This window comes from Rhinolophus hipposideros, assembly GCF_964194185.1.
Source record: "Rhinolophus hipposideros genome assembly, chromosome: 17".
NCBI lineage: Eukaryota > Metazoa > Chordata > Mammalia > Chiroptera > Rhinolophidae > Rhinolophus > Rhinolophus hipposideros.
Genome location: NC_138063.1, coordinates 33,790,881 through 33,815,657, shown reverse-complemented (window position 1 = coordinate 33,815,657; position 24,777 = coordinate 33,790,881). Strand labels below are relative to the sequence as shown.

The window sequence follows — 24,777 nt, the reverse complement described above, 5'->3', positions numbered from 1 at the left end:
AAAGGCAAAAATTAATTCAAAGTATCATCGGACCTTTAGATAAACTATGAAGTCCATGAAATTTTAAAAAGTGAAATACCTCCAACAGTGGCATTTCCTCAGTGATTATGGGATCTAAACGTCGATCAGGACCATATTTAATAGATGTTTTCTCTTCTTTTGTGTTGTTAAGTCGAGGACCTTGAATTTCTAAATCCTGTTTCCCTCGGACTGACATACTCAAGGAATGGTTTCCTGAAATAAAAAAATATCAATGCCCTAAAATAACTAGGTATGTTAACTTATATCAGTATAGCTTAAATATATAAATACTCTTAAGTTTCAGATTATTTCTAGAAAATCCTAGATAATTACTGACTAGCATGGTTAATCGAATAATTAAGCATATTTTATTTTCATGTTTAACTATACTTATTTTATGCTGTTTAATTTCTCATTTTATTAGGATTAACTTACTTTGCAAACAGACTACATATCACTAAATAGTAAGTTTTCTGAAACCTATTATTTAACCATAATGGTTGTTAACCAAAAAGATCTGAGAGAACAGTTGTGAACTATGTTAAATATGTATTTTGTAGTTTTAGTATTCAAAAATGTGTAAAACATATCATCTGGGGTACCAAACGCTAAAATCCTACTCTTTTTACAGAATAAATGACAGAATTTAAGGTGCTTAACATCTAATAATGTGAAAACACTGATCTTTTAATTTGGTCTGTTTTATAAAAAAGACAATGTTCAAAAAAATAGAATATGCTAAGATGGTTTTTGTATTGACAGCAGACATCTCAATCAATGGTTAGAATATATTTGGTTAGACTTTACTAAACTTGGATCAATAACAGAAAAGAAAAATACATAGGGTAGTACTTAAGAATTTCCGAAAGAAAATACATTAGAAGACACTAAAGCTGTTTACTTTTTGAAGCAATGTCAGAGTTTAAAATAATCCAAAGTATTCTTTCAGTTGACTAGATGCCTTTTTTAAAGGTACATAAACCCATTTTGAAAATACCTCATTTTCATTCATTTTAGTCTAAGAGAATATATTAAGTATTAGTTTTCTAATTGTTTACCAATGCTGTAGCTTTACCTGTGTGACATCCAGGAAGAGCACCAATGCCATCTATTGTCATGGAGCCCTGAATAGTGCCAAGATTATAAACAATTCCCAGAATATGCAGCTCCCCTATGTGATGGGGAAAGAGCTTTAGTCTTGCCTGTGGAGATATTTAAGCCACTCTTATTATCTTAAATTTTTAATAATATCTTAAATTGTGCAATACCTATATTCTGTAATGGTGCAGAAATACAAACTCATTGATCTAAACTTTTAAATTATCAAATGCTCTTGTTGGAAAGCATTTTCTTCAAAAAATATATCTCTAAATTCAACATTTAGAGCCCCGGATCCTCATCAATACTTTTATTAAAAATAACAATCAAAATATTCTGCTCAACCATCATGCTGACCCCAAGAGAAAAGCAAAAACTTTTCACCAGGTTTCTTAGGAAATCAACAAACCAAAGACCACTGCAAACCTACTTTTCCAACCAATTTCCTCCCGTGCAATTCCAGTATCCTAAGCTTCCAAATTTTACTTTTTAAGAAAACTAGAATATAAAACAAACTGAATAAACTGATTTTTAAAGTGCTTTCATCTTACTTTTAGAAAGGCTTAAGACAGAAAAATAAACAATTACCACTTTCGACTCTTCACTATTAATTAAGAATTCTGAAATAACTTCAGTTCCAATCATTTCAGGTTCACTTGTTACCTAAAAAATAAAATATTTTGTAAAATATACACTCTAATGAATAAAATATATTATTATTACATTCCTTTATATCAATACTTAAGAAAAATAACAGTAATTATAGTTAGCATTTACTAGGTTCTTACTATGCGCTAAGCAATATACAAATTGTTTTATTTTCATAATTGCAGTAAAGCCATGCAGTAGGAGGCACTTGATTGGTTTTTTCATTTCATGCAGTCCAACTCAACTGAGGAAGATAAGAGATCTACTCAAAGTTGCAGTCACCAAGAGATTAAAATCTCAAGAGATAAAGTTAAGCTGCTCATTATCAACAATGGCCAAAATGGCCATTTAATTTCATCTTACAAGAGCAAATTTCTCCATATTTTACTCCAACTTGCCTCTTTTTCCAAATTGGTTAATTATACATAGAAAAAGTAATGGCAGCCAAGTAGGATGCATACAAAACTGGTGGACAATAAGGGCAGTGAGAAAAGCAAAACTGGCCTGTCCCAAGTCAATGACATCTGTTAAGAGCATATAAACACTATTTACCATGAGATTAGTTACTTGACATAAGAAAGATTACATTTCCCTAAATTTCAGTTCAGCATCTTAGTCTATCACAAATCAGCTCATGAAGAAATCCAAAGAGTTAGAAATTTATAGGAAAAGTGTAACCTCATTACACAATAAAATTTTTCACTTAACTTGAACAAACTTCCTTTAAAATCCAATTATTGAACAGATTAGTACACTTAAAAAGCGAATAGATATTTTTTTAAAAAAAACTTTTCCAAGAGCAAGGAGTTCATACTCTTCTAATCTGTATTCCAGGTATCCATACATTAAAAATGACTGAATTTGCTAAAATTCAAGTCAGAATACAGCCTTGGAAATTTCAATTTTTCAAACTAGTAACAATCAGTATAAAGAATCACAAAATGTCTTCAATTAATTTAATCAGCAAGACTTTAAATAAAGCAATCTTTAAAAAAATCAAAATACTTCAAAAGAAATACTTCAAAAGTTTTAGTTTAAAGTTAGTACAACAGACATCTCTCAAGTTCTCCCTTCACAAATCAGCACCAAAACATTCGGATATTATTTCCCAGTTCCAAAATAATTTCACGTTATTAAAGAGCACAGCAAGGTAGAATAAGTAAAATTTATTTAATACGTATTAGTGAATAAACTAATAAGCAACTAGGTAAAAAAATATATCCAAGTTATTTCTGTTACAATCAGCCAGGTAACAAAAATTCTTTGTTCAAGTCATTCCTGCTTCAAAAATAACATCTTAAATATGTGAAGAGCTATTATAAACATAGATAGGAAAAGAAAAAAATTAGTATACATGAAGGGTATGAACAGGTAACTCCCAAAAACAGAAATACAAACACAAGAATTTCAACTTCACTAGAAATCAATGAAATGAAAAAAAAATACTAACATGGCATTTTTTTAACCTATCAAATCAAGAAGTTTTTTTTTTCATAAACAAAAATGCTTAATGTTGCAAAGATGAGATACCCAATCCCATATACTGTGTTTCCCCGAAAATAAGACATAGCTGGACAATCAGCTCTGATCCGTCTTTTGGAGCAAAAATTCATATAAGACCCGGTCTTATTTTACTATAAGACCAGGTATATGATATATGATATGATATGATACGATATGATACAATATAATAAATGTAATACCAGGTCTTATATTAATTTTTGCTCCAAAAGCCACATTAGAGCTGATTGGCCGGCTAGATCTTATTTTTGGGGAAACAGGGTATGTTGCTGGTGAGAAGCTCTTTGGTATTACTTTTTAAGAAACCAATAGCATTTTAAAATATTTATTCCCGGGTGGTGGCTGGAGCGCCATGCTCGTCAAGCCAAGGTCGCTGGTTCGATTCCCACATGGGCCAGTGAATTGCGCCCTATACGCTAAGATTGTGAACAACAGCTCTCCCTGGAGCTGGGCTGCCGTGAGCAGCCAGAGGTTAGCTGGAGCTTGGCGTGAAATGCCGTGTGCTGCCACGGGCTACTGGGTGCTGCCATGAGCAGTGGGTGGCCATTGTGAGTGGCCGGCAGCTGGTGAGAGCTGCCGTGAGCGGCCAACTGACAAATGGAGAGACTGCCTGGGGGTGGGGGGGGGGAGCGCAAGGCTCCCAGCATGGGCCAGGGAGCTGTGATCTACACAACTAGATTGAGAAACAACGGCTTGAACCAGAATAGGGCGGGGAAAGCGGAAGAAAGGGGTGAAAAAAACACTTATTCCCCAAAATGTTCTATCTTCATGCCTAGCAATCTTTCCTACAGAAATAATCAGGATAAAAAACTATACACCCAAATTTGCACCACTGAATGATTACGATAGTAAACAAATGGATCCTTCCAACATAACTACCAACGGAGAGACAGAGTAACTTACAGATCATCTATATGACGGAATGTTATGCAAAAATGAAATATTAAGACATTTTCAAAATCAAAATATGCATATAAATCAACAAAGACTAAAAAAACAAAACACATAATATGAGAAAATCCCAGGAGGGAAAAAAACAAATGAAAATAACTGAAAAGACAGCAAAGTGTTAAAGTGGTTATCTAAATACTGAGAAGACAGTTTTATTTTTATTCCTTATGTTCTTTTGCATTCTCAATTTTCAACAACAAGCATATAACATATTTTTTATAACTAAGGGAAATACGCATAAAAAAGAGTAAGTATAGCTCGCTGAACAGAGAAGTTGAAATGTTACAGCATCTGTTAAACTATTACTGAAACATGCTTATTACAAATACCTTTTAATAACTTACTAGTTCTTTAACTTCTTCATTATCCTCTCCACTGAAATCTTTAGGTTGAAACTTCCAGAGCAATGACAAATCAGTCAACAAAAGTGGAACTTTCAAAGGATTTCTAAAAGCCATTTCCACTGTTATCGGTTCTATAAAAGAAATGCCTTAATAAGTAACTTCAATAAACCCCACACGTCACTCTATGCTTCAATTCTCTGAACACATCTTGCTTTCTTGGCTCTGAATTTCTGCCTAGACCATCCTTTACCAACTTGTAAATGTCCATTCACTGAAAATTCAGTTTCAAAACTACCTCCTCTAGAAGATTTCCCCAATTTTCTGTAATAAATAATGGCATTCTCTCTCTCTCTTCTGTATTCCAACAGCACATTGCATCTCTCTATGTTAGAGCCCCCACTGCGTGGTTTTATAAATGCAGCTCACTAAAATATGAGTTCCTAATTTATTTTTGCATCCCCAGCTTCCAGTGATTTTTTTGGCATACACAAAATTATCTTGAATCTGCTGAAAGAAAACACAAAAAAAATAGGTATAAATATTCAACTATATCACCTTCAACAACTGCAAGTGGAAATCTCGAGTTATCTGAATAACTGTTCAAGCAGTATTGTGTGGGATGGAAACCGGATGGAATCACTCCTTTGTTAACCAAGGCCACAACTTGTTCCTCTAGTTCTCGCCACTGCTGAGAAGATTCATAGTCATATTCTTGATCGAGACTTATATGAGTAGCTGCTTGCTTTTCACCTAAAAAAAAGTGTCAAAACTAAATACACATGTCCATTAATACCTGCCCTCAATTGAAACATATTTCAAATAAAAACTAATCTGAGAGAAAAATATCCTCTTATTATCCCTAGCCTAACTGGAACTTTGCTTATAATACTGATGCTCTTTTCCTCCTGACTCTGAAAGAATGTATTTTCCCTAGTCTTCCACAAATAATTTGATATGAAATACTTCAAACACATGAACAAAGCATGGAGAACAATATAAAAAATATCTGTATATCAAAATTTAGTAAGTCAACCTTTGTTATATAATCCCAAATATTTTTTATAAAATAAATGTTACAGATAAAAGCTGATGTCCTCCTCTGTGGAACCCTCCCCAATCCTTCATCTCCACTGGCACTTGTACTCCTCGGAGCTACTCCAAAGTTGAAGTATAGCATTCTCATCCATTTTTTATTTTTACTTTTATTTTACCACATCTGAATATATATATAAACAATGCATAGAACTGCTTTGTATGTTTGAAATATATAAATGAAATTATATTTGATCTCTCATTCTGTAACTTTTTTCACTCAACATTATGTGATGGATATTATCCATGCTGAAACATGTTAGAATTAGTTCACTCATGTCCTACAGCATGAATCCATTATATAAATATGCCAAAATTTGTCAATTCATACCCTATTATTTCATTTTCTGCTATTAAAAACAATACTGCTATAAACATCCTGATAAATACTTTTAAAATAAACTACTAAATTAGTCTCGAGAAGAAACACACTAAGCTCAAATATAAGAAGGCTTAGAATTACAAAGTTTACTTTAAAATGCAGCAAGAGCCTTAATATATTTATATTTTTGGCCAGGTACTGCTATTCTAAGGCTCAATCCTTAAGGAAAAATCCTGTATTTAAAAAAGCCTTACAACTAGAACAGCAGAATATTGACAACTGTTCTCTACTTCTGTGTACATCTGAAAACTTCCGTAATAAAAAGTTAAGAAAACAAATTTTATACACAAAGGTGTCTATTACAACATGATTTTATATAAGCAAAAAGATGGAAGCAGTGACCTAAAATGTTAAAATAAAGGACTTCATATGCAATGAAAGGAGTATCTTAGTCATTAAAAATGTTTATCAAGATTACATAAAAATCTGGCTCAGGCAGTTAGAGCTCCATGCTCCTAACTCCGAAAGCTGCCGGTTCGATTCCCACATGGGCCAGTGGGCTCTCAACCGCAAGGTTGCCAGTTCAATTCCTCGAGTCCCGCAAGGGATGGTGGGCTCCGCCCCCAACAACTAAGATTGAACATGGCACCTTCAGCTGAGCTGCCTCACGGATGGCTCAGTTGGCTGGAGCGCATCCTCTCAACCACAAAGTTGCCAGTTCGATTCCTCAAGTCCCGCAAGGGATGGTGGGCAGCGCCCACTGCAACTAAAATTGAACATGGCACCTTGAGTTAGAGCAAGTCCTCTCCTCTCAACCACAAAGTTGCCGGTTTCGACTCCCGCAAGGGATGGTGGGCTGCGCCCCCTGCAACTAGCAACAGCAACTGGACCTGGAGCTGAGCTGCGCCCTCCACAACTAAGACTAAAGGACAACAACTTGAAGTTGAACGGCCCCCTCCACAACTAAGACTGAAAGGACAACAACTTGACTTGGAAAAAAGTCCTGGAAGTACACACTGTTCCCCAATAAAGTCCTGTTCCCCTTCCCCAATAAAATCTTTTTTTTTAAAAAAGATTATATAAAAACATGAGCACTCTTTATATTACTTGAGAAAAGCCATTATAATTACAGCGACTTTGTTGCTATTATTTTTGGCTTAAAGCTGGATGGAAAAACAGTGAAGTAGTGGTTATCTTCAGACGTCAACAGGATAGGTGATATGGTATAGAATTATTTATTTTGAAATATTCTTTAACAACTACACATGATTTTTTAAATGGAGGGGAAAAAAACCTAAAAAAAATAGTCACTAGTTAACAAAACCCCCCAAAAACTTTACTAACCATCTGCAGGTCGTCTGTCGTGGCCAAAGAAAACCCGCGTGGCTGAACTATTAATGTATGGTAAAGGAAGCTGCGGTAAAGGACCATCTGGTGATAGCTGTCTTACATTCTAGGAGAAATACAAAAGAAAAAAAAAGAATTTCTGAGAAAACTCCATTTTCTTTACATTTGCTTCCTCATCTTTTAATACACAAGGTATTAAAAACATGTTAAGCAAAAATATTAAGATAAAGAATTACTAGTTTTACTTACTACATCAGTCATAAAATATACAACTGGGAAGAACCTTAGCTATCATTTATTCTAGCCCAAGAGAACCTTCCTAAGGTTACTCAGCTAGTTAGCTCTCTTTGGATGTTAAACTTCCAAACATTATTTTGGCATGAGAATATATATACATATGAGAATATATATATATGTATATATATTCTAATAAAACCATTTTATTAGACTCCTTCTAGATAGTACTGAATAAGCTTTTTGCTAAAAATGACTTACATAATTTTAGTATCTACTCTTGGAAATAAGTATTCACCTTGTAAACATAAAGATATTCTCTGAGGAAGGCCCCTTGTTGAGCTGCAGACTGTTTACTTTCATTGATTAAAATATGCCTAAAAGCAGACACAGCATTGTCCAGTTGCCTAAGAGTATAGGACTGGCGCCCAATAGTGAAGTTAATGTGATCCTCTGCAAGAGACCAGCCTTTTCCTTTATACACTTGCATGGCTTGACAATAGCAGCGTAAAGCATGCTTTTTCTGTAAGAAAATAAACAAAGTGTTACAATTCAAATTTCTCTTAGACGAAAAATAAATATACACACATACAATCAAATAACTGGTAACTGGTTCTTCTGAGACTGGAATGATGAGAAAAATGAAATTAACCCTCAGGAAAACCTCCTTGCAATTATTACTAAAAACTAAGAGGTCCTGAAGCAGGCAAACAGCTGTTTTGTCTAAGGACACGAAGTCTAAGAAGTCAGGAATAATGACTACTTCATGAAAAACCTTCGGAATTTCCAAAGCAGTAACACATGGAGCTGTGGATTAGTTAGAGGTTTGCTTGTTAGAATTATCTTATGAAGTCTCAATTTTGTTACAGTCATCTCTCTTTATACCACTGCACTGGGCTGAATGGAAATACCGTGTGTGCTAAAACTGCATGTGTGAGTATATGGTGTATGTGTGTGTATATATTTATATGTGTATACACATTTTTAAACTACTGTTTTGTTTGGTAGCAATAGCTTGGTATTCTTTTGCCCACTACTGCATCCTGCCACACCCATGAGCAGATATTTGGTGTTAATCACATATCACTGCCACCCCCTGAACTCAACTTTCATCCTAAAAATGAGGTCTGGTACCAAGGAAAAGGTCTCTCTCCACTAAAACTTTTGCTTCAGAGTGTATTTTTGTACCCACTTCCCTGCCCAGGGTAGATTACAAACTTTGTACCATGCATAGCCAGAATTATTTGATTTTTAAGACATGTCTTCTTGACAGAGAGATAATGAAAGCAACTCAAATCATCTGCCAGTTGATAGCATGCCATAAGAAGAACATAGTCTCTCTTTTGTGATCTCCCTACAGATACCAAATTTGAATCCCATCATGAGGAAACATCAGAGAATCCTAAAGTTAGCAACACTCTACAAAATAACTGACCTGTAATCTTCAAAAGTGTCAAGGTCATAAAAGTCAAAGGATCCTTCTGAACAGGATCCTTCTGCTATACAGGACATTATTGGGACAACTGTCAAAACCTAAATGGTGTCTGAGAATTAGATAGTAGTACTGACAGGACACTTTATGCAAAGATAAACAATAGGGTAACATGTTCAAATGCATGTGCACATACTACGGAAGAAGGGTTGCTAAAAACAATAGCTACAGGTTTTAATTTTTTTTTTCCACTTTAGATCCTGAGAAGTTCTAATTCATGAAGTGTACTAAGTTCTTGATTTTGATTGTTGTATTATGGTTATACAGGAGAAAAGTTCTCGTTTCTGGAAGATAGGACATATGCCCTAAGGTATTTGGGGGTAATGGAGCACCAGGTAGACAAACTTCTCTCTCAGTGGCTCAGGTAAACAATAGCTTGTAACTATATTTGTAATTTTTCTTTTAAGTTTGAGACTGTTAAAATAATTTTTAAGTGTTTTTTTTTTAAGAAAACCAACCCTAATTTCTATTTTGCATTTAGTAAAGAAACACAGATACTGATTCTTAAAAACTGAGAGATAGAGAAATAATTGAGTATGTTTAAGTGTCAAGTTCAAGTGCATTTTTCATGATTTAGTAGAAAAGCATCTAAAAAGATTTCAATGGTAACGAGGATTAAGAATCTGCCTTTTAAAATAAGAAAGATTGTCCAGGGTACAATGAACACAAACACATACACCCTCCCCATCATTTTCTTAAATACTTTTTTTACTCATTTTAATCTTTTCTAATGCCAGGTCTACTTTTTAAATGCCTTGTACTGTTGATATTCTTAATGGAAAAAAATTAAACCATAAAAACTTTCTAGGGACAAGATAAGTAATTCAGCATGAACTCTCAATCAGAGGGAACTGAGAGAAATGGAATTACTATATAATCTCTTCTGTCATCCTCACTCATGCCTGCCAATACATACACCTGTTTTAAATGGAAATGTTGGTGCTTCTCAGAAACAAGTTGGCCTCAGTCACAATTGTGTGTGTGCTATGTGCCCTATCTTCCAAGAAAGATACTGTTTTTGACCAACTTCAGTTTGCTTTTACAACATATGTTTGTTTTTACAACAGATCTGTATTCCTAGTCATACTCTCAGATTTCTATATAATGCATGAGAACAAGAATTCCTGGGTTTGGGTTGTATAAGGAGTGAACACAAAATAGCAAACCAACTTTCTTGGAATCATTAACTTTCTAAGATAACAACTACAACTAGAGATGATTATTAGGCCAGATAGCAAAAGTTTGTCTACCTGGTGCTCTCAACCTACCACAAGCGTAGCATTTTTAACTTGCTATGCGTAGAAGCAATATGCCCTATAATTTCAGAAGGCACTATATACAAAAGCAGCTGTTTCCAGTTCCAATAACATCATTAGTTTCACAAATGAAACCACTCACAAAAGATGTGGAAAAAGGATGACTTTTTTAAAATAAAAGACAATGGACCATTCCTAATGGGGTACATGATTTTCCTTCTAAGTAAAGGAAACCACATGCTTAATACAATTTGTTAATTTCTGAATAGGACACTTTATGCAAAGATAAACATGTTCCAATGCATGTGCACTTACTATGGAAGAAGGGCTGTTAAAAATAATAGTTACAGTTTTTAATTTTTTTTCCACTTTAGAGCCTGAGAAGTTCTAATTTATGGAGAATATTAATCATTATAAAAATATATTTAATTTTATAAATATTTTTACAGTGTTGTATTTAATACATAGTGAGTCACATATTTTCTAACTTGCCAATTTCCAAAAATATAGGAAGGAATCCAATTTTCAAATGTTGGTTTTTAAAAATCATGGCATTTTTATAAGAAACCAAGAGTAACTTTTTAAAAATTTTTCCATTAAAGTTGACATTCAATATTATATTAGTTTTAGGTGTACAACATAGTGGTTAGACATTTATATAATTTATGAAGTGATCATCCTGGTAAGTCTAGTACCCACATGACACCATACATAGATTACAATATTATTGACTATATTCTTTATGCTATATTTTATATCCCTGTGACTATTTTGTAACTGCCAATTTGTACTTCTTAATCCCTTCACACCTTTTCCAGCCATCTCCCCAATTGCCCCCCAAATCTAGAAACCATCAGCTTTTCTCTATCTATGAGCCTGTTTCTGTTTTGTTTGTTCATTTAGTTTGTTTTTTAGATTCACATATAAGTGAAATCACATGGTACTTGTCTTTGTCTGACTTATTTCATGAAACACCTGTAAGTCACCATTTGCGACAACAAAGATGGACCTAGAGGGTATTGAGCTAAGAGAGTAATTAATTTGTGAACCTCTTTATTTCTTTGTACTTTTAAAATAACATAGTTAAAAACACTGCCATGTTTTGGTTAACACAGACTTTGAAAAATGTAAGTATGTTCATAAAAATTCCCATTAACTACATTTAAAAAATACTCACACTCCCCTACTAGATAAAAAACTCCTTAAGAGACAAGACCATGTTGGTTTTATGGGCTTTATGCTCAGCTCCAAGTATAGTCCCTGAAATATAGTGATGATTATTCAATCCACACTTCTATCTATACTTATAGTAAACTACTACCTATCTCACTGCTGCTATCACTCTCTGTCTCCAGCAAAGCTCCCTCCAATTAATGCTAAAAGAGACAATTGGGGATGCAAAAATCTCTTTAAATTAATAACACCTTTCCAACCCAATTGCTTCCAGGGACAACAGACAGAAGATTTCTATTCATTTAATATTTAGTAAATACTATTATAAGGCTCTGTGAGAGACAACGGAAGACTAGAGCTCAAGTAGGGAGAGCTCAACCTCTGTTAAAAATAGTTAAAATTGCCTGAATACATTCAGTGTATCTGGACCTTCACATATATGATTTGGTTTAGCCTTACAAAAATTGGGACAAATTCTAAATTTTATTTAAAAAAATTGCGGCTCAGAGAAGTAACCTGACCAAAGTCAAGTTGTGAACAGAAGATCAAGATTTAAACGCAGATTTTTCTAAATCCAAATCTCATGCCCTTACCAATATACCGCAAAACAAATTTGCTACCCATTTTTAGGATTAATATTAAATCATTAAAAATTGACAAATAACATACATTTGTAAAAAACAAATTATAACAAATAAAGATTAAGATAAACAAGTTATTTTCGTTTTAAAGAAAACACACTCACCTGCCCTGCTTTACTAAACCGATGGCCTGCCAGTATCATATGAAACGCATATTTTCTAACCATGGGACTCTTCATATTTATGAAGCAATGTGCCGCCTGTTCCAAAAGAAGTGCACTTCGAAGGTCAGAATCCTATTGAATGTTTAAAAGAAAAGGTTAGTTTCACAAAATTAAAAGTAAAAAGATACTTGGTAAAAAACATTTACTTTCTTAAAATAACATACAGCATACTCAATGTTTAACTTAAGAGTATCAGAGGGCAGAGATCAAGGGGTAATTCAATCCTGATGATTCTTTCAATAAGCACAATTTTTTAAAGAAAATCCTTTAAAAAAATGCTCTACCATGAAATATTTTCTTTTGCTTTTCATAAAGCCAAGTGTCTAGTTATGCTATGCACCATGTAAGAAGTCTCTGAAGAAATGCAATCCCTTTTCAAATGGCCAAAAAGTATATAAACTGGGAATTTAATACAGTATACTGATTAAAGATAAACCAGAAAACAGAATACAGAAAAAAATAGATTCACACCAATCTAATTTCTTCTGGAAATTGATCTGTGACATCCAATAGCATATTTCCATCCATCCAAAAAAAAAAGGAAAGATAAAACAATGTGTGTAGATTATGGAATAATCTAATCTACTACTTTATCCTCTATAAAGTTTTACTGTATTTAAAAGGAATTCTCAATTTTTGCTGTAATTCAAGAGAGCCAAAATGAATGCTTTTCATTAAATAGTTCAGGAGGCTTCCCCTTAAAAGATTATCACCTGCTCTTAGTATATTAGTAAATGGTACAATTCGAATTAGTTTCGACTTCAACTGAACCTTACCACAGTGTCTACGAAAACCACATACTGCATTTACATCCTCACCCATAAGACAGCCTTACAACTGAAAGAGCTACATTACTTTAAAAATAATTGAGAAAGTACTGAAGGTTGCTGATGAACTATCAACAACACTGTCACCAAAACTTTCTCTAGGTTTTCAGCTATTCTCAAGCTGAACTTACCATGCCCTTCCATGTGTTCTGCTGCCATTATTTTCCCCAGGGAAAGTTGAAAACAGAAAACATTGACTTTAAATGCAATAATTTCAACAAATTATAGTTACATCAAAAGTGTTCATAAATCATTATAACTCTCTGTAGCAATAATAAAATTATATTAGAGCTGAAACAGATCTGAGGAAGCACTCTAGAAAGCATCCATAAGTGGCAGATACTATTATCTATTTTAACCCCCCTCATGACAAAAACTAAATAATCAAGTAATTTTTCTAGTAAATAAGATTTAAAAGCTAGTTAGTGAGAAAATCAGGAATATATAATTAACAAGCAGTTCCTAACCAAGGATTTGCATCAGAATTAATTTGAGGGAGAGCTAGGGAGCTTACTTCTTTATTTTTTAGGAAAATGTTTTTGGAAAAATGAACACAGGTTCTTTATTTTCTTAAAGAATAAATGTTTGAAGACTGAACAGTGAACATCTTTTTTACCCCTCCCAGAGGTAACTATTATTATCAGCATGGTATTGGTGTGTCATTTCCCTCACGTATCACATATGGTGAACAATTCCTTAAAAATACTTTTTTATGCATTGGTATCATACAGAGAATTCTTTATCTTTCCTTTTAAACTTAATATCATGGCCATCTTTCCAAGACATCTACATCTCTCATTTCTTTTGAAGCTACATTGTATTCCTTTATGTCTGTACCATAATTTATTAATACAGTCTCCAATTGACTTAATATTGCTTCATATTTTTGTAACTACAAAAATGCTTTGATAAACATCTTTCTAAAAATATTTGAATAATTACAAATATTTTTATTAGACAAATTGCTTCAAATAGAACTGCTGAGTTAATAATGAAAGCTATGCATGCACTTCAAATTCTACAATACAACCAAACTGCTAGAAAAATATTATCAATATACATTCTCATCAACAGAATGAGTATATATTTTCCACTCTACTCAGCCAAAAATCATTTTTGAAATGTTTACCTCTTTAGTAAAAAAATGACACTGTTTCTCAACATACATTTCAATAGTAAGATTGTTAATCGTTTCATATATTTAAAGGTCTTTGTACTTTTTCTGTGAATTGCTTGTTTATACCCTTTTGTGAATGGGTTTTTGTGATTAATCTGCTTTGTAAGAGCTCTTTGTACACTTAACATCATGGCTTAGTCATACATTTGCAAATAGTATTTCCCAGTTTTGACATGAAAGAGTCTATTTTTCAGTAGTTAAGCATGCTATCTTTGCTTTTATGGCTTCAAGATAGTGCATCAAACTAAGAAAGGATGTTAGCATTCCTGGGTTTATAAAAACACTATAAACAATTTTAATTTCTATATCCCTACATTTTAATATACAGAACAGGTAATTCCCTCTAATTATTTCTTCAATTTTGGAATTTTATTTGGGCTTCTCAATAGTTTCAGTTTTTCCGTTAAGGCGTGTGTGTTTATATTTATATTTTAAATTGTCTTCATTATATTGCCAGACTTAGAAAGGCAGCAATCCTGGACATTCTGATTAAGATAAGAAACATATCCTACATATCTTTGACGGTGTGTAAATGATTCTAAAGTACAATTTGGTTGAAAACCAGCACAATAAAACCTCAGCATTCTCAAATTTGACACTAGCCAATTCAGGAGACGTGGAAATCCACGGCATGTATTAATTTAGCTGAAGCAAAATTTGACTTGTGCATTCAGTTAAGCTATTGTCTGAGAATCAGTTTGCAGGTCTGAATACCCTACATTCCTATCTCATTGCAGCTTTGCTCTGTTTGTCTCTTCTAGTGACACCTAGAGTAGAAAAAAACATTGCTTTGAAACTAAAAAAATGGCCCTTAAAAGAATGACAACAGCCATCAGTGCTGATGGAAGAAAAATGAAAATTTCACAGTGATAGTTTTATCTAGAAAGCAGAGGCTTTGAATGAATTGAAGAATAAAATTTTATTTTAGTGGTAGTTCATGTCTATCGTATGATAAGTCTATTATATACATGTTCCATGAGGAACTAAGAAAAAAACTTGCGATACCACTTTAACAAGAACTCCAGACTATGAACTTTGCCCAAGAGATAATAACTGAGAGATAATTTTAACAAAAGCTTAAAATATGAGGATAATTACAGGGGGAAAAAATCATCTAAGCTAGAAGCTTCAATAAACACTTTCATAAAAACACAGTTGATATAGGCACCAGCTGCACAAAAGTTAGCTGAATTATATCTCAAGAAAGATGGCTCTAAGATTTTTTTCTTTTGCATATGCGTAATTGTGACATTTAACAGGAAAGATACTATCAGCTCATCAATTTACCACAGGAACAGTTCCTCACAAGCTGGAGAAACTTACAAAAACTGCTGCCATTACTACCACTAAGGAACTGATTTATTGTATTTAAATGCAGTAACAGACAAAAAGAGCTAATAAGACCAGAATAAATGTTCAAAACAGACACAAGTAGAGGGAAAGCATCATGTCTTAAACACCAAATTCAGACACACGATCCTATGTGGTGCTGAATGTGGCTTGTTTATCATTAAGCTTGGTTTTCTCTGCCATGCTGAGAATCCCAGGGCATAACATAAAGATCCACTAGCCCATAAACTTGCAGTCCAAAAAATAAAGTCAAAGTACAGCTCTTTTCACCCAGGCCGCACAGCTATCTTTTGCTATAATGGTATTAGCAAAAATCTAGGAAATATAATTCATGAATGTCAAGTGTGTGTAACTCTCAGTTCCCTATCCTCAAGATAAGTGAACTTCATGACATTATAAAGCCTTTGTAGTTAATGAAATATGTAAGTACAAATTTTTAGTTTACATTTAACAATGTTATACACATATGCCTAGCGGTCGTTATTTTCAAGTTATCTCAAAGGAAATATCTGAAAGGTATAGCAGAAAAGGCCACTGAGAATCACAATTTCTGGGGAAACAAAACACCGCTGGCCTCCACACATCACCCCAAAGCAGCAAATGACAAAGATAACTTTCCTAGAATTTCATGACAAAAACGAATCGTCCAGGTTTGAAAAAGAAAGGTGAAAACAAAGAGTTGGGAAAAGAAAAGAGAACAATAACAAAATAACAAGGTTACAATGCAAACAGAAGAATTTACTCTAAAGAAATTTTATTTAAGCTCCTAAGCCATTAATTCCTTTTACATTCACTGATAATCGCTAGGTTAAAAAACACAGGATTATTTGATATAATACAGAACATCAACATACTCAAAAGCCTATATTGAGCGCTATCAAATAGTTTATGTTTTGCAACTGTTTGTATCAGTTTGGTCAGTTTTCATGTAATATCAATTATTAAACATTTTATATCATCTTTTAACGTAGTTAATTATACCTTACAGAAATCTCTTTAGAATAATTAATGGTTCAGTTCAAAAAGCATTTATAAATCATACACCACGTGCCAAGCCCAGTGTTAGGCACTCGGGATAAAAATATACAAGGCAACATAGTTCCCTACCCTCGAAAAGCTAACAGCTTAAACGTAATTTCCACTATAATAGGGTAAGTGAGGTCTTACAGCATTATACGAGAGAGCAGGACAGAGACATTTAGGACAACCCAGGGTATTACAGACAATTATCTGAAGGACATGACTGATATCAGGACTCGTAAATTAGGTGAAGAAAGAGGCCAAGGACCACACGTAAACCAGGAGAAGGACATTAAGGACATGAACCAAAATAGTCGAAGGGATTTTAAAAAAACAGAGAGTATAATATCTGAAGGTATAAAAACATGTTTAAAAAGTTAACCACCCTCCGCCATACCCCCAGTTATGTTACTGACAGGTAAGAGCATACAGGAGCATCTCCAGTACTTTTTGTCTGAAGCAAATGAGGAGCTAGCTGGTTATGACATAATTTAAGATCACAATCTATAAGGTAAGAAAGGTTATGAGTTTAGTTATTGATATGTCAACTGACAGGTGCACTGGAAACACCCAAGCAGTTAAGGCTAAAGGCAGTTGGCCGTGCAAATCTAAATCTCAAGGAGAAGTAAGGACTGGAGATAGATTGGAGACTGAAAATCACGACTGTGAACAGATCACCCAAAAAATGTGTAGAGTAAAAAGTATAGCCGTCCAAGGACTAAAACCTTAGTGTCTGTTAACATTTAAGGTGCAAAGGAAGAGTTTGATTTTGTTCTTTTCTTAAGCATTCATGTTAAAAAATGTGTCTTTTTAAAAGAATTTTTTATTAAAATATAGCTAACATACAATATTTTATATTTGTTTCAGGTGTACACCATAGTTACTCAACATTTATAAACCTAAACAAGTGAGGGTAAGTCCAGCAACCACCTGACATCATACTATGCTATCACAATATTACTGACTATATTCCCCATGCTGTACATTGTATCCCCATAACTTATTTGTTTTATACCTGGAAATTTGGACTTCTTATTCCCCTTCCCCCTTTTTAAATTTTTCAATTACAGCTGATGTTCAATGTTTTGTTTCAGGTGTACAGTAAAAAAAAAGTGCCTTTAATCATACTTACAAAGGAATTACTACCATTGTTTACAAGCCTGTATTCAATGAAATTTAGTTATATTTCAGTTATAAACCTTCAATAGCAACTATAAATGGATTACTTTTTCTCCCTTTTGAAATATTCATAATATAGATTTTTAAATGCTTACGATGAGTTTTAAAAAATTCATACTAGTAACATAAGATCTAACAATCCTGAGTAATTACTCTTTTTAAGTATCAATTTTGTATTAGGAATGATGCACATGCATGTTACTTTAAATATTGTTATGCATAGGTTAGAACCTAATTCATAGAAGAGGTACAATACATGTTTGTGGTTAACAATAACGTAAACTTAAAATCTGTAAATAAAATAAAATCAGTTTTATAAAATATTGCATTTAAAACTAATTCAACAAGTGACTTAGAAATGTTATAAATTCCCAAAGAGAGATTCCCCTCTAATTTTATGTTTTGCACACCCTCTCAAATAAAAAGAAACACTTTTTTAAAATTATGAAACAATACTAATTAAATATTACACAGTTTCAGTACCTCACTAGTCAACCGTATTAGAAGAGCTGCAGCCTCTGAATATTTGCTTTGGCTTTTTAAGATTTCAGCACTAAGCAATACACATCTTTCAGCCAATACCATATTTCTAAAGAAAAAAAAAGACAATAAAAATATAATTAGGACTACAGTAACATCTTAATACATCACAGTAGCCATCTGTTCAATAAGTTTCCAATTCTAATTTTTGAGTAAAAAGAAATCCATATCCTTGTTTTCCACTTCCCAAAAAGGTTTTAAAAAGTAAAACTTCTAAGAATTCTCAAAGCTCATCAAAACTTTTTATCATCATATAATTTTGCAGTAAGAATACAATGCGAAGTCGTATTTCCTGTATACAAAAAGCTAGAACCTAATTCGTATCTCTGAACCAGCAGCTATTTCACAAATAAAATGTGCTTTGAACAGAAAATAATGTAAACATTTCACCTGTATTTCTTTCCTCTTCCTCATTTCAAACTACGTGTTTTATTTTACTGGCTACTTTTAGGAATATTTAGACATTTTCTCTCTAGTAGTACCACTGAGAAGTTTCAGTTAGAGACAGCATGAGGCCAGTGCTGTCTGACTGATTCCTGAGTAAAATCTTTGTGAGAACACTAGCAGTTGATGTTTCTTTGTGGACGACTACCATCAATAATCTAGAATTAGATTATTCATTCTCGAAAATAATAAAAATAAATGAAAACAATTTCTTATTGTGAAATTACAAGATGGAACCCTTTTGTTGATAAACATCAGTAAAGTCTCTCTTTTTACTTTCTAATCCTTACATCAAAATACCACTTAACCTTAAAATTACAATGAAAAAAATACTAATTGAAGGTAATTCTGAACAATATTTCAAAATTAGAATTACTTTCAAAAATTACAAAAAGTACTGTAGATCTGCTATAAACTTTCTACATACCACAGTTTTTCTTAGAGGGTTAGTATTTATGAATATTTAAGAATGTTCTAATGAACAGAAAAGACTAACTCCTACTCACATATATTCAAATATACTCAGTTCTTAAAGAGTTTTCTTAAGTAAACTTTATAAACTCCCTTAAATCTTTTGTTTAAAATTATTGTTTTACTTCTTTATGTTTGATTCCTCATCTATTTCCCTATGTAGTCAGTTATTAAGTCACAAGCCTAAGTCCAGGATTTTATGAATTTGTTAATTCAAGCAACATTTAAAAAAATCATGTGTCAGGCAGTGAAAATGCTAAAGACTCAAGTACTTCTGACACAGTCTATCTAAAAGCAGAAACTGATATAAACCATAACAAACAGGTTATGATTGATTTTTATTATGATTTGAGGGAGAGAAAAGGGGGAATGGATGACTTCATAAAGGAAAAGAAATTTAAGAAAATCTTTTATGGATAAACAGTGTCTCATCAGTTAAAAAGAGGAGGCTGACCTTCTAAGAAGAGGGCATTGCAAAAGTAACACTGCATTTCCTGTATTAAAAAACATTTACTTACATTTTAATATTTCTGAGACAGGGAGCTTCTTAAAATTGATATGTATGATTAATGAAGTGTTCCCAGTTATCCCAAAATACCTATTAAATTGATGATAAGTCTTACCAAGTAAATTAGAATGAAGATTATCAGGTAAATGCATGACAGTAAGTATGTATTTAGAAAAAGAGTATAATCTGTTGTGGACAAGGGAACTAAACTGGATTGCCAAGGCTTTTTTGGCTATTTGGGTCACTAGTATTATCCCTTTACTTTTGCATCATTCCACAGGCATCTCTCGAAAAGCGCTGTGCTTCCTGAAGATAAGAAAAATATTTTCAAGAAGTAATGTTCAAATGTCTTGAACTCTTTTACTGGCTTCCTTGGTACCTCACTATCCTAGCTCCTTTTCCTTTTCAATTTCTCCTTTTTAGGTACCATTAATGGTTCCTCTTTCACAGGAGGCTGTATCTCCTGTCAGAATCTCCAAATATATTCTCAAATATGTTACATAAGGTATACCGTATTTCCCTGAAAGTAAGACCTAGTCGGACAATCAGCTCTGATAAGTCTTAACATTATTTTGCTCCAAAAGACGCATCAGAGCTGATTATCCGGCTACGTCTTATTTACGGGGAAACAGGGTAGTAGGTAGGATTCGATACTGGCTCCACCATTTATTAGTTGCATGCCCTTGGGCAACTTAAATTATAAGTTTCAGTCTCCTCATCTGTAAAACAGGATAATAATAGTACCCACCATTTCATAGGCTTATGATTAAATGAGCATTACTTTGGCATAGTGGCAAATGCTGAGCATTCACTAAATGTTAAATATTATTATTAGTGTTGTAAACATATCGCTATGACTACTACTACTTAATACTTCAACGTGATAAAAGACAAAATTTTAACCCATTTTTCAACCCATTCATGCTTTATAGAAAAGTCAGATTAATCTTTCTGAAAAGTAACTTTTGTATGTCAAGGCTCTACTCAAATATTCAGAACTCCCTATTTACTGCTACATAACTTAACTACAGCTTAAAAACAAAAATAAATGCAAGTTAAGGCTCCCCATACTGATTTCTCTCCAACCACCTTTCCAAATTTATCACCCAATATTTTTTATATACACAATCCCCCTAACCTAGTCAGGGCTCTATTCCCTTTCTCTAGTAATGGTGCATCCAAAATATTATTCCAGCCAAACACAATTTCTGAAATGTCTTCATGGCTATCAAACCCCAATCACTCAAGGTTTAGTCCTCAAACATCCCATGAAACTTCCTCTGACCACTTCTGGACCATTCATAGTCTCATTACAGGTAAATTCTAAGTCAGTAAGTTCTAAGTCCTACAGAGCTCCAATAGAACTCACTATGCATACAAAGAACTTCTCATTTTCTTCCCTGGACTATTATTTAACTGTGTTTTGCAAAGTTCAAATTAGCTAATTACTGGCTTATTAACAGTGGTTAGGATCAGATGTTCCCACGATATAAATCACCCTCAATGTAACATGTAACCTCAACATTACATATACCAAATTCCTAACCACAAATCCAAACAAAATAGGAAAGGAAAGGAGGATAAAACAGAAGTTTTAAAAGATAACCTCCTCTTGTCTCTGATTATATTAACTTGATTTGGGAGCTTATTTAACTTTAAAGCATGAAAAACAAAGAACCATTTATTTCCAATAACAACATAAATGCCAAGTTTAGCTCTAAGTGGATAGAACATAACTCTAGTCACCTACTTGCAGATATCCCTGTATGTCTGGATTGCTGTATCCATGTAATGTGCAGGGTATGGCCTAGGTGCTCCTGGGTGAAGAAACGCGGACACTGCTGCCATTTCCTAGAGGAAAAGACATTATTTATACTACTTCAAAAGGGGAAACATTCTTGTAGTTTAGCATTCAGGAAGCCTAAAAACTAATGAAATTTGGTGGGGCTTTTATACATGCACAGGTATATATTTCATAGCCTAATGCAGACTTGAAAAATATATTGATATGCTTTTAGTTTTTAAATTCTCTAACAAATCCAAAAGTCTGTCATTCAGTATTTAAATGAGATTTTCAAGAACACTTTTGAGTTCCAGCATATGTAACTACCAAGTGAGCCTAGCTTAAGATTTCCGCGACTATCTCCTCCCTGTTCTTCTCCTTTCCCCAGCAAGTAGAGAACAGACTAATTACAGAACCATACAGAGACAAAATAAAGCGCATCTCTTTCCAATTGTTGGCATCAAAATATGAAAACAGAGCTCACAACAGCTTGCACTATATATATTTTCAACTATTTTCATATTCTAGTTTATATCCTATATCATACGAAGGCACAAGGCGATTTATTTCTTAGACCTATGTTATGTCAATTTTCTAAGTCTTTTTATTTCATTTTCAAAACCCATTCTCTTGTCAATGTCTATTGCTTTAGTTAATAATTCAATGACATATAATATAAAATTGGGATAAAAGATTTAGAAATGAAGATTAAAATATAGGGTTTGGCTTTCTTACTTAGTAAAATATCCTATTATGTCCATACTTATGTTCTCATATAGATGAAGTTTTAATAAAAATTTAACTAGAAATAAATCTTCAGAAATTCAGGAGAAAAACTTGCTAATGTCAATCCACTCTCAGGATGAAGAAATGTATTTCTCTGCAACAGTTGTTTTTAAAACAGAAATAAAATACAGAAATAATTATCTTAAAACTGGGATATGATTAAAGCCTTTAATATGACAGAATACGAGTTCCATGACAATATCAACCATATGTTTCAGAATACCTCTGTATCCCCAGCATCCAGAACATGTCTGCTCCAAAATTTATTGAATAAGCCTACTGAAAATATATCATATCCATGTGATAGAATATTCTACAGCTCTGAAACATGTTTTCTTAGCTGGTTTATATTTTAATATACACAATGAACGTACATGATTCTATATTGTACCAAAAATATCAAATATATATTGAATATATAGTATAATACTATATTGTATAAAAATACATATTTACTATATATGAACTACATATACTACATTCATATATATTAATAAAAGTGTACTAAGAAAAAAATCCTTAGAAAAACAGCCCCAAATTCTAATTTATTTTCCATTTTAATTCTACTAAAAATATAAATATATATTCAAACAAAATTGACATAATTTCTACAGATACAGTGAAAACATTCAGAATGATCACCCCAAGTTACTGCATGATCTTCAATCATCAACCATTAAGTCAGTTCTTATATTCTACAATAATGAATTAATAATTTTACAAAGATTTTCATTAAGAAATGGAGTGATCTACTTAACCTTCAGTTAGTTATGACAGATTAAGCTATAAAAAAACCCGTATTTCTTCAAGAATTCCTATTATTGGTTTTGGCATGGTATATATTTTTTAACTTTCTAGTTACCATAACCAAATATTTTCTGTAATTTTCATTCAAAAAGGCAGGCAGTACAGTCTGTTTTACTATAACACATTCTGACCTGATCAATTAGCTAATATGTTAATAGCATTATAAATAGGGAAGTGCTATCAGTACAAACAAAATTTATACGCACACATGATGTTTTAGGCAGAGAATCAAAAATAGCAAATATAGAATTATAACCACTTTCAATAGGAAAGGAAAAAGCCTTGAGCTCAGCTCTTGCCCAGGTAAAAGCTTTTTTAACCTATATTTTAAGAAAATAAAAAATAAATGCCCACACTTTGGTGGGTGCATACTCTCTCTCCAGAGAAGTCACTCCCAGCGCTGCACAGCTCTTGGCTCAAGGCAGGCTCTACTGAGTAGAAAGGAGCTCCTCTTCCTCATCCCTACTCCCAGCCAATATTTATATATTGGTTTTGAGTTTTTGTGGTTTTTTTTTAATTCCCTGAGGTAACCTAAGGCCATAGTGAGCTGCCTGACTAGACTGATCATACCGGTCATCTCCCAAGATAATGTTTTTGTGTGTGCTCTGGTTACAAAGATACATAGGTTTTAAGAGGACTGTTTCCTATTTTTCTCCAAGGCCTATTATTTTTAGGGCAACTTCTACAGACTACAAGGATTTTCAAGTATGCACGTATTGTATCATAGCAGATATGCCTATATTTTCCAGCGCTACACTTTCTCATATAACTGCTATTAATACTCTATCTAAATAGTTGAAACAAAGCATTTATTTTATTATAAAAATGAAAAAGCTTAAGCACCATAAAAAAAAAAAAAAAACAGAAAATTGTTGCCATACTTTTGTAAGGTTTCTATCTATATATTAGGTTGGTGCAAAAGTAATTGTGGTTTTTGCCATTTTTAACCTTTTAAACCACAATTACTTTTGCACCAACCTAATACAAACATTCAATTTGCAGGTACATCATGTAAAATTTAAGGTATTAATGAGCTAAAACTCGGTATTTATGATTTCACATTAGCTTATATTAGATGACTATAATAAAAGACCAGAATATGTCTAGTCAAGAAGAATTCATATAATTTTTCAAACACTTGAACATAACACATTTTCAGTTACTGAAGAAGGTTTTTGAAGTTAACTGACTTTTTCATTAAAAATATTATGCAAATAAAAAGGAACAGTAATGTAATTTTGTGACTTTATCTTTACAATTTTAAATTACCGATTTTAGTTTTATACATACATAGGATTTAAAAAGGCAAAATGAGACAATTAAACAAGTGTCTACATAATTACCCAATGAGGTATTTAGAGTTCTTATACATTTTTGTTCTTTATACTTTTGTTTGTAAGCTTACTTTTTTTTTCCAAAAGATGGCGCAGCTCACAGTGCCCCATGTGGGGCTCAAACAGGCAACCTTGGTGTTATTAGCACCACGCTCTAACCAACTGAGCTGATCGGCCACCCCTGTAAGCTTATATATTTTTAAGGTTAAGTAGAAAGCAACAATGATAGTTTTACTCTTTTCTAAGC

The 24,777-nt window shown here is 33.0% G+C and overlaps 1 protein-coding gene across 8 annotated transcripts in view; it reads right to left on the bottom strand.

The window, feature by feature from the left end:
* TRAPPC8 (trafficking protein particle complex subunit 8) overlaps window positions 1-24,777 on the bottom strand; it is a 75,100-nt gene that overhangs the window by 27,441 nt on the left and 22,882 nt on the right. For 4 of the 8 annotated variants that reach the window (XM_081078030.1, XM_081078031.1, XM_081078035.1 and 1 more), the window contains 11 exons: window positions 21,571-21,671; window positions 18,341-18,446; window positions 13,263-13,283; window positions 12,245-12,376; window positions 7,877-8,101; window positions 7,342-7,450; window positions 5,139-5,333; window positions 4,584-4,714; window positions 1,708-1,782; window positions 1,097-1,223; window positions 80-234 (listed from right to left, as the gene is read on the bottom strand). In XM_081078030.1, the coding sequence (XP_080934156.1) occupies window positions 80-234; window positions 1,097-1,223; window positions 1,708-1,782; window positions 4,584-4,714; window positions 5,139-5,333; window positions 7,342-7,450; window positions 7,877-8,101; window positions 12,245-12,376; window positions 13,263-13,283; window positions 18,341-18,446; window positions 21,571-21,671 (1,377 nt within the window). The remainder of the gene's footprint in view (window positions 1-79; window positions 235-1,096; window positions 1,224-1,707; window positions 1,783-4,583; window positions 4,715-5,138; window positions 5,334-7,341; window positions 7,451-7,876; window positions 8,102-12,244; window positions 12,377-13,262; window positions 13,284-18,340; window positions 18,447-21,570; window positions 21,672-24,777) is intronic. The other 4 variants (XM_081078033.1, XM_081078034.1, XM_081078037.1 and 1 more) reach the window with 2 other exon arrangements.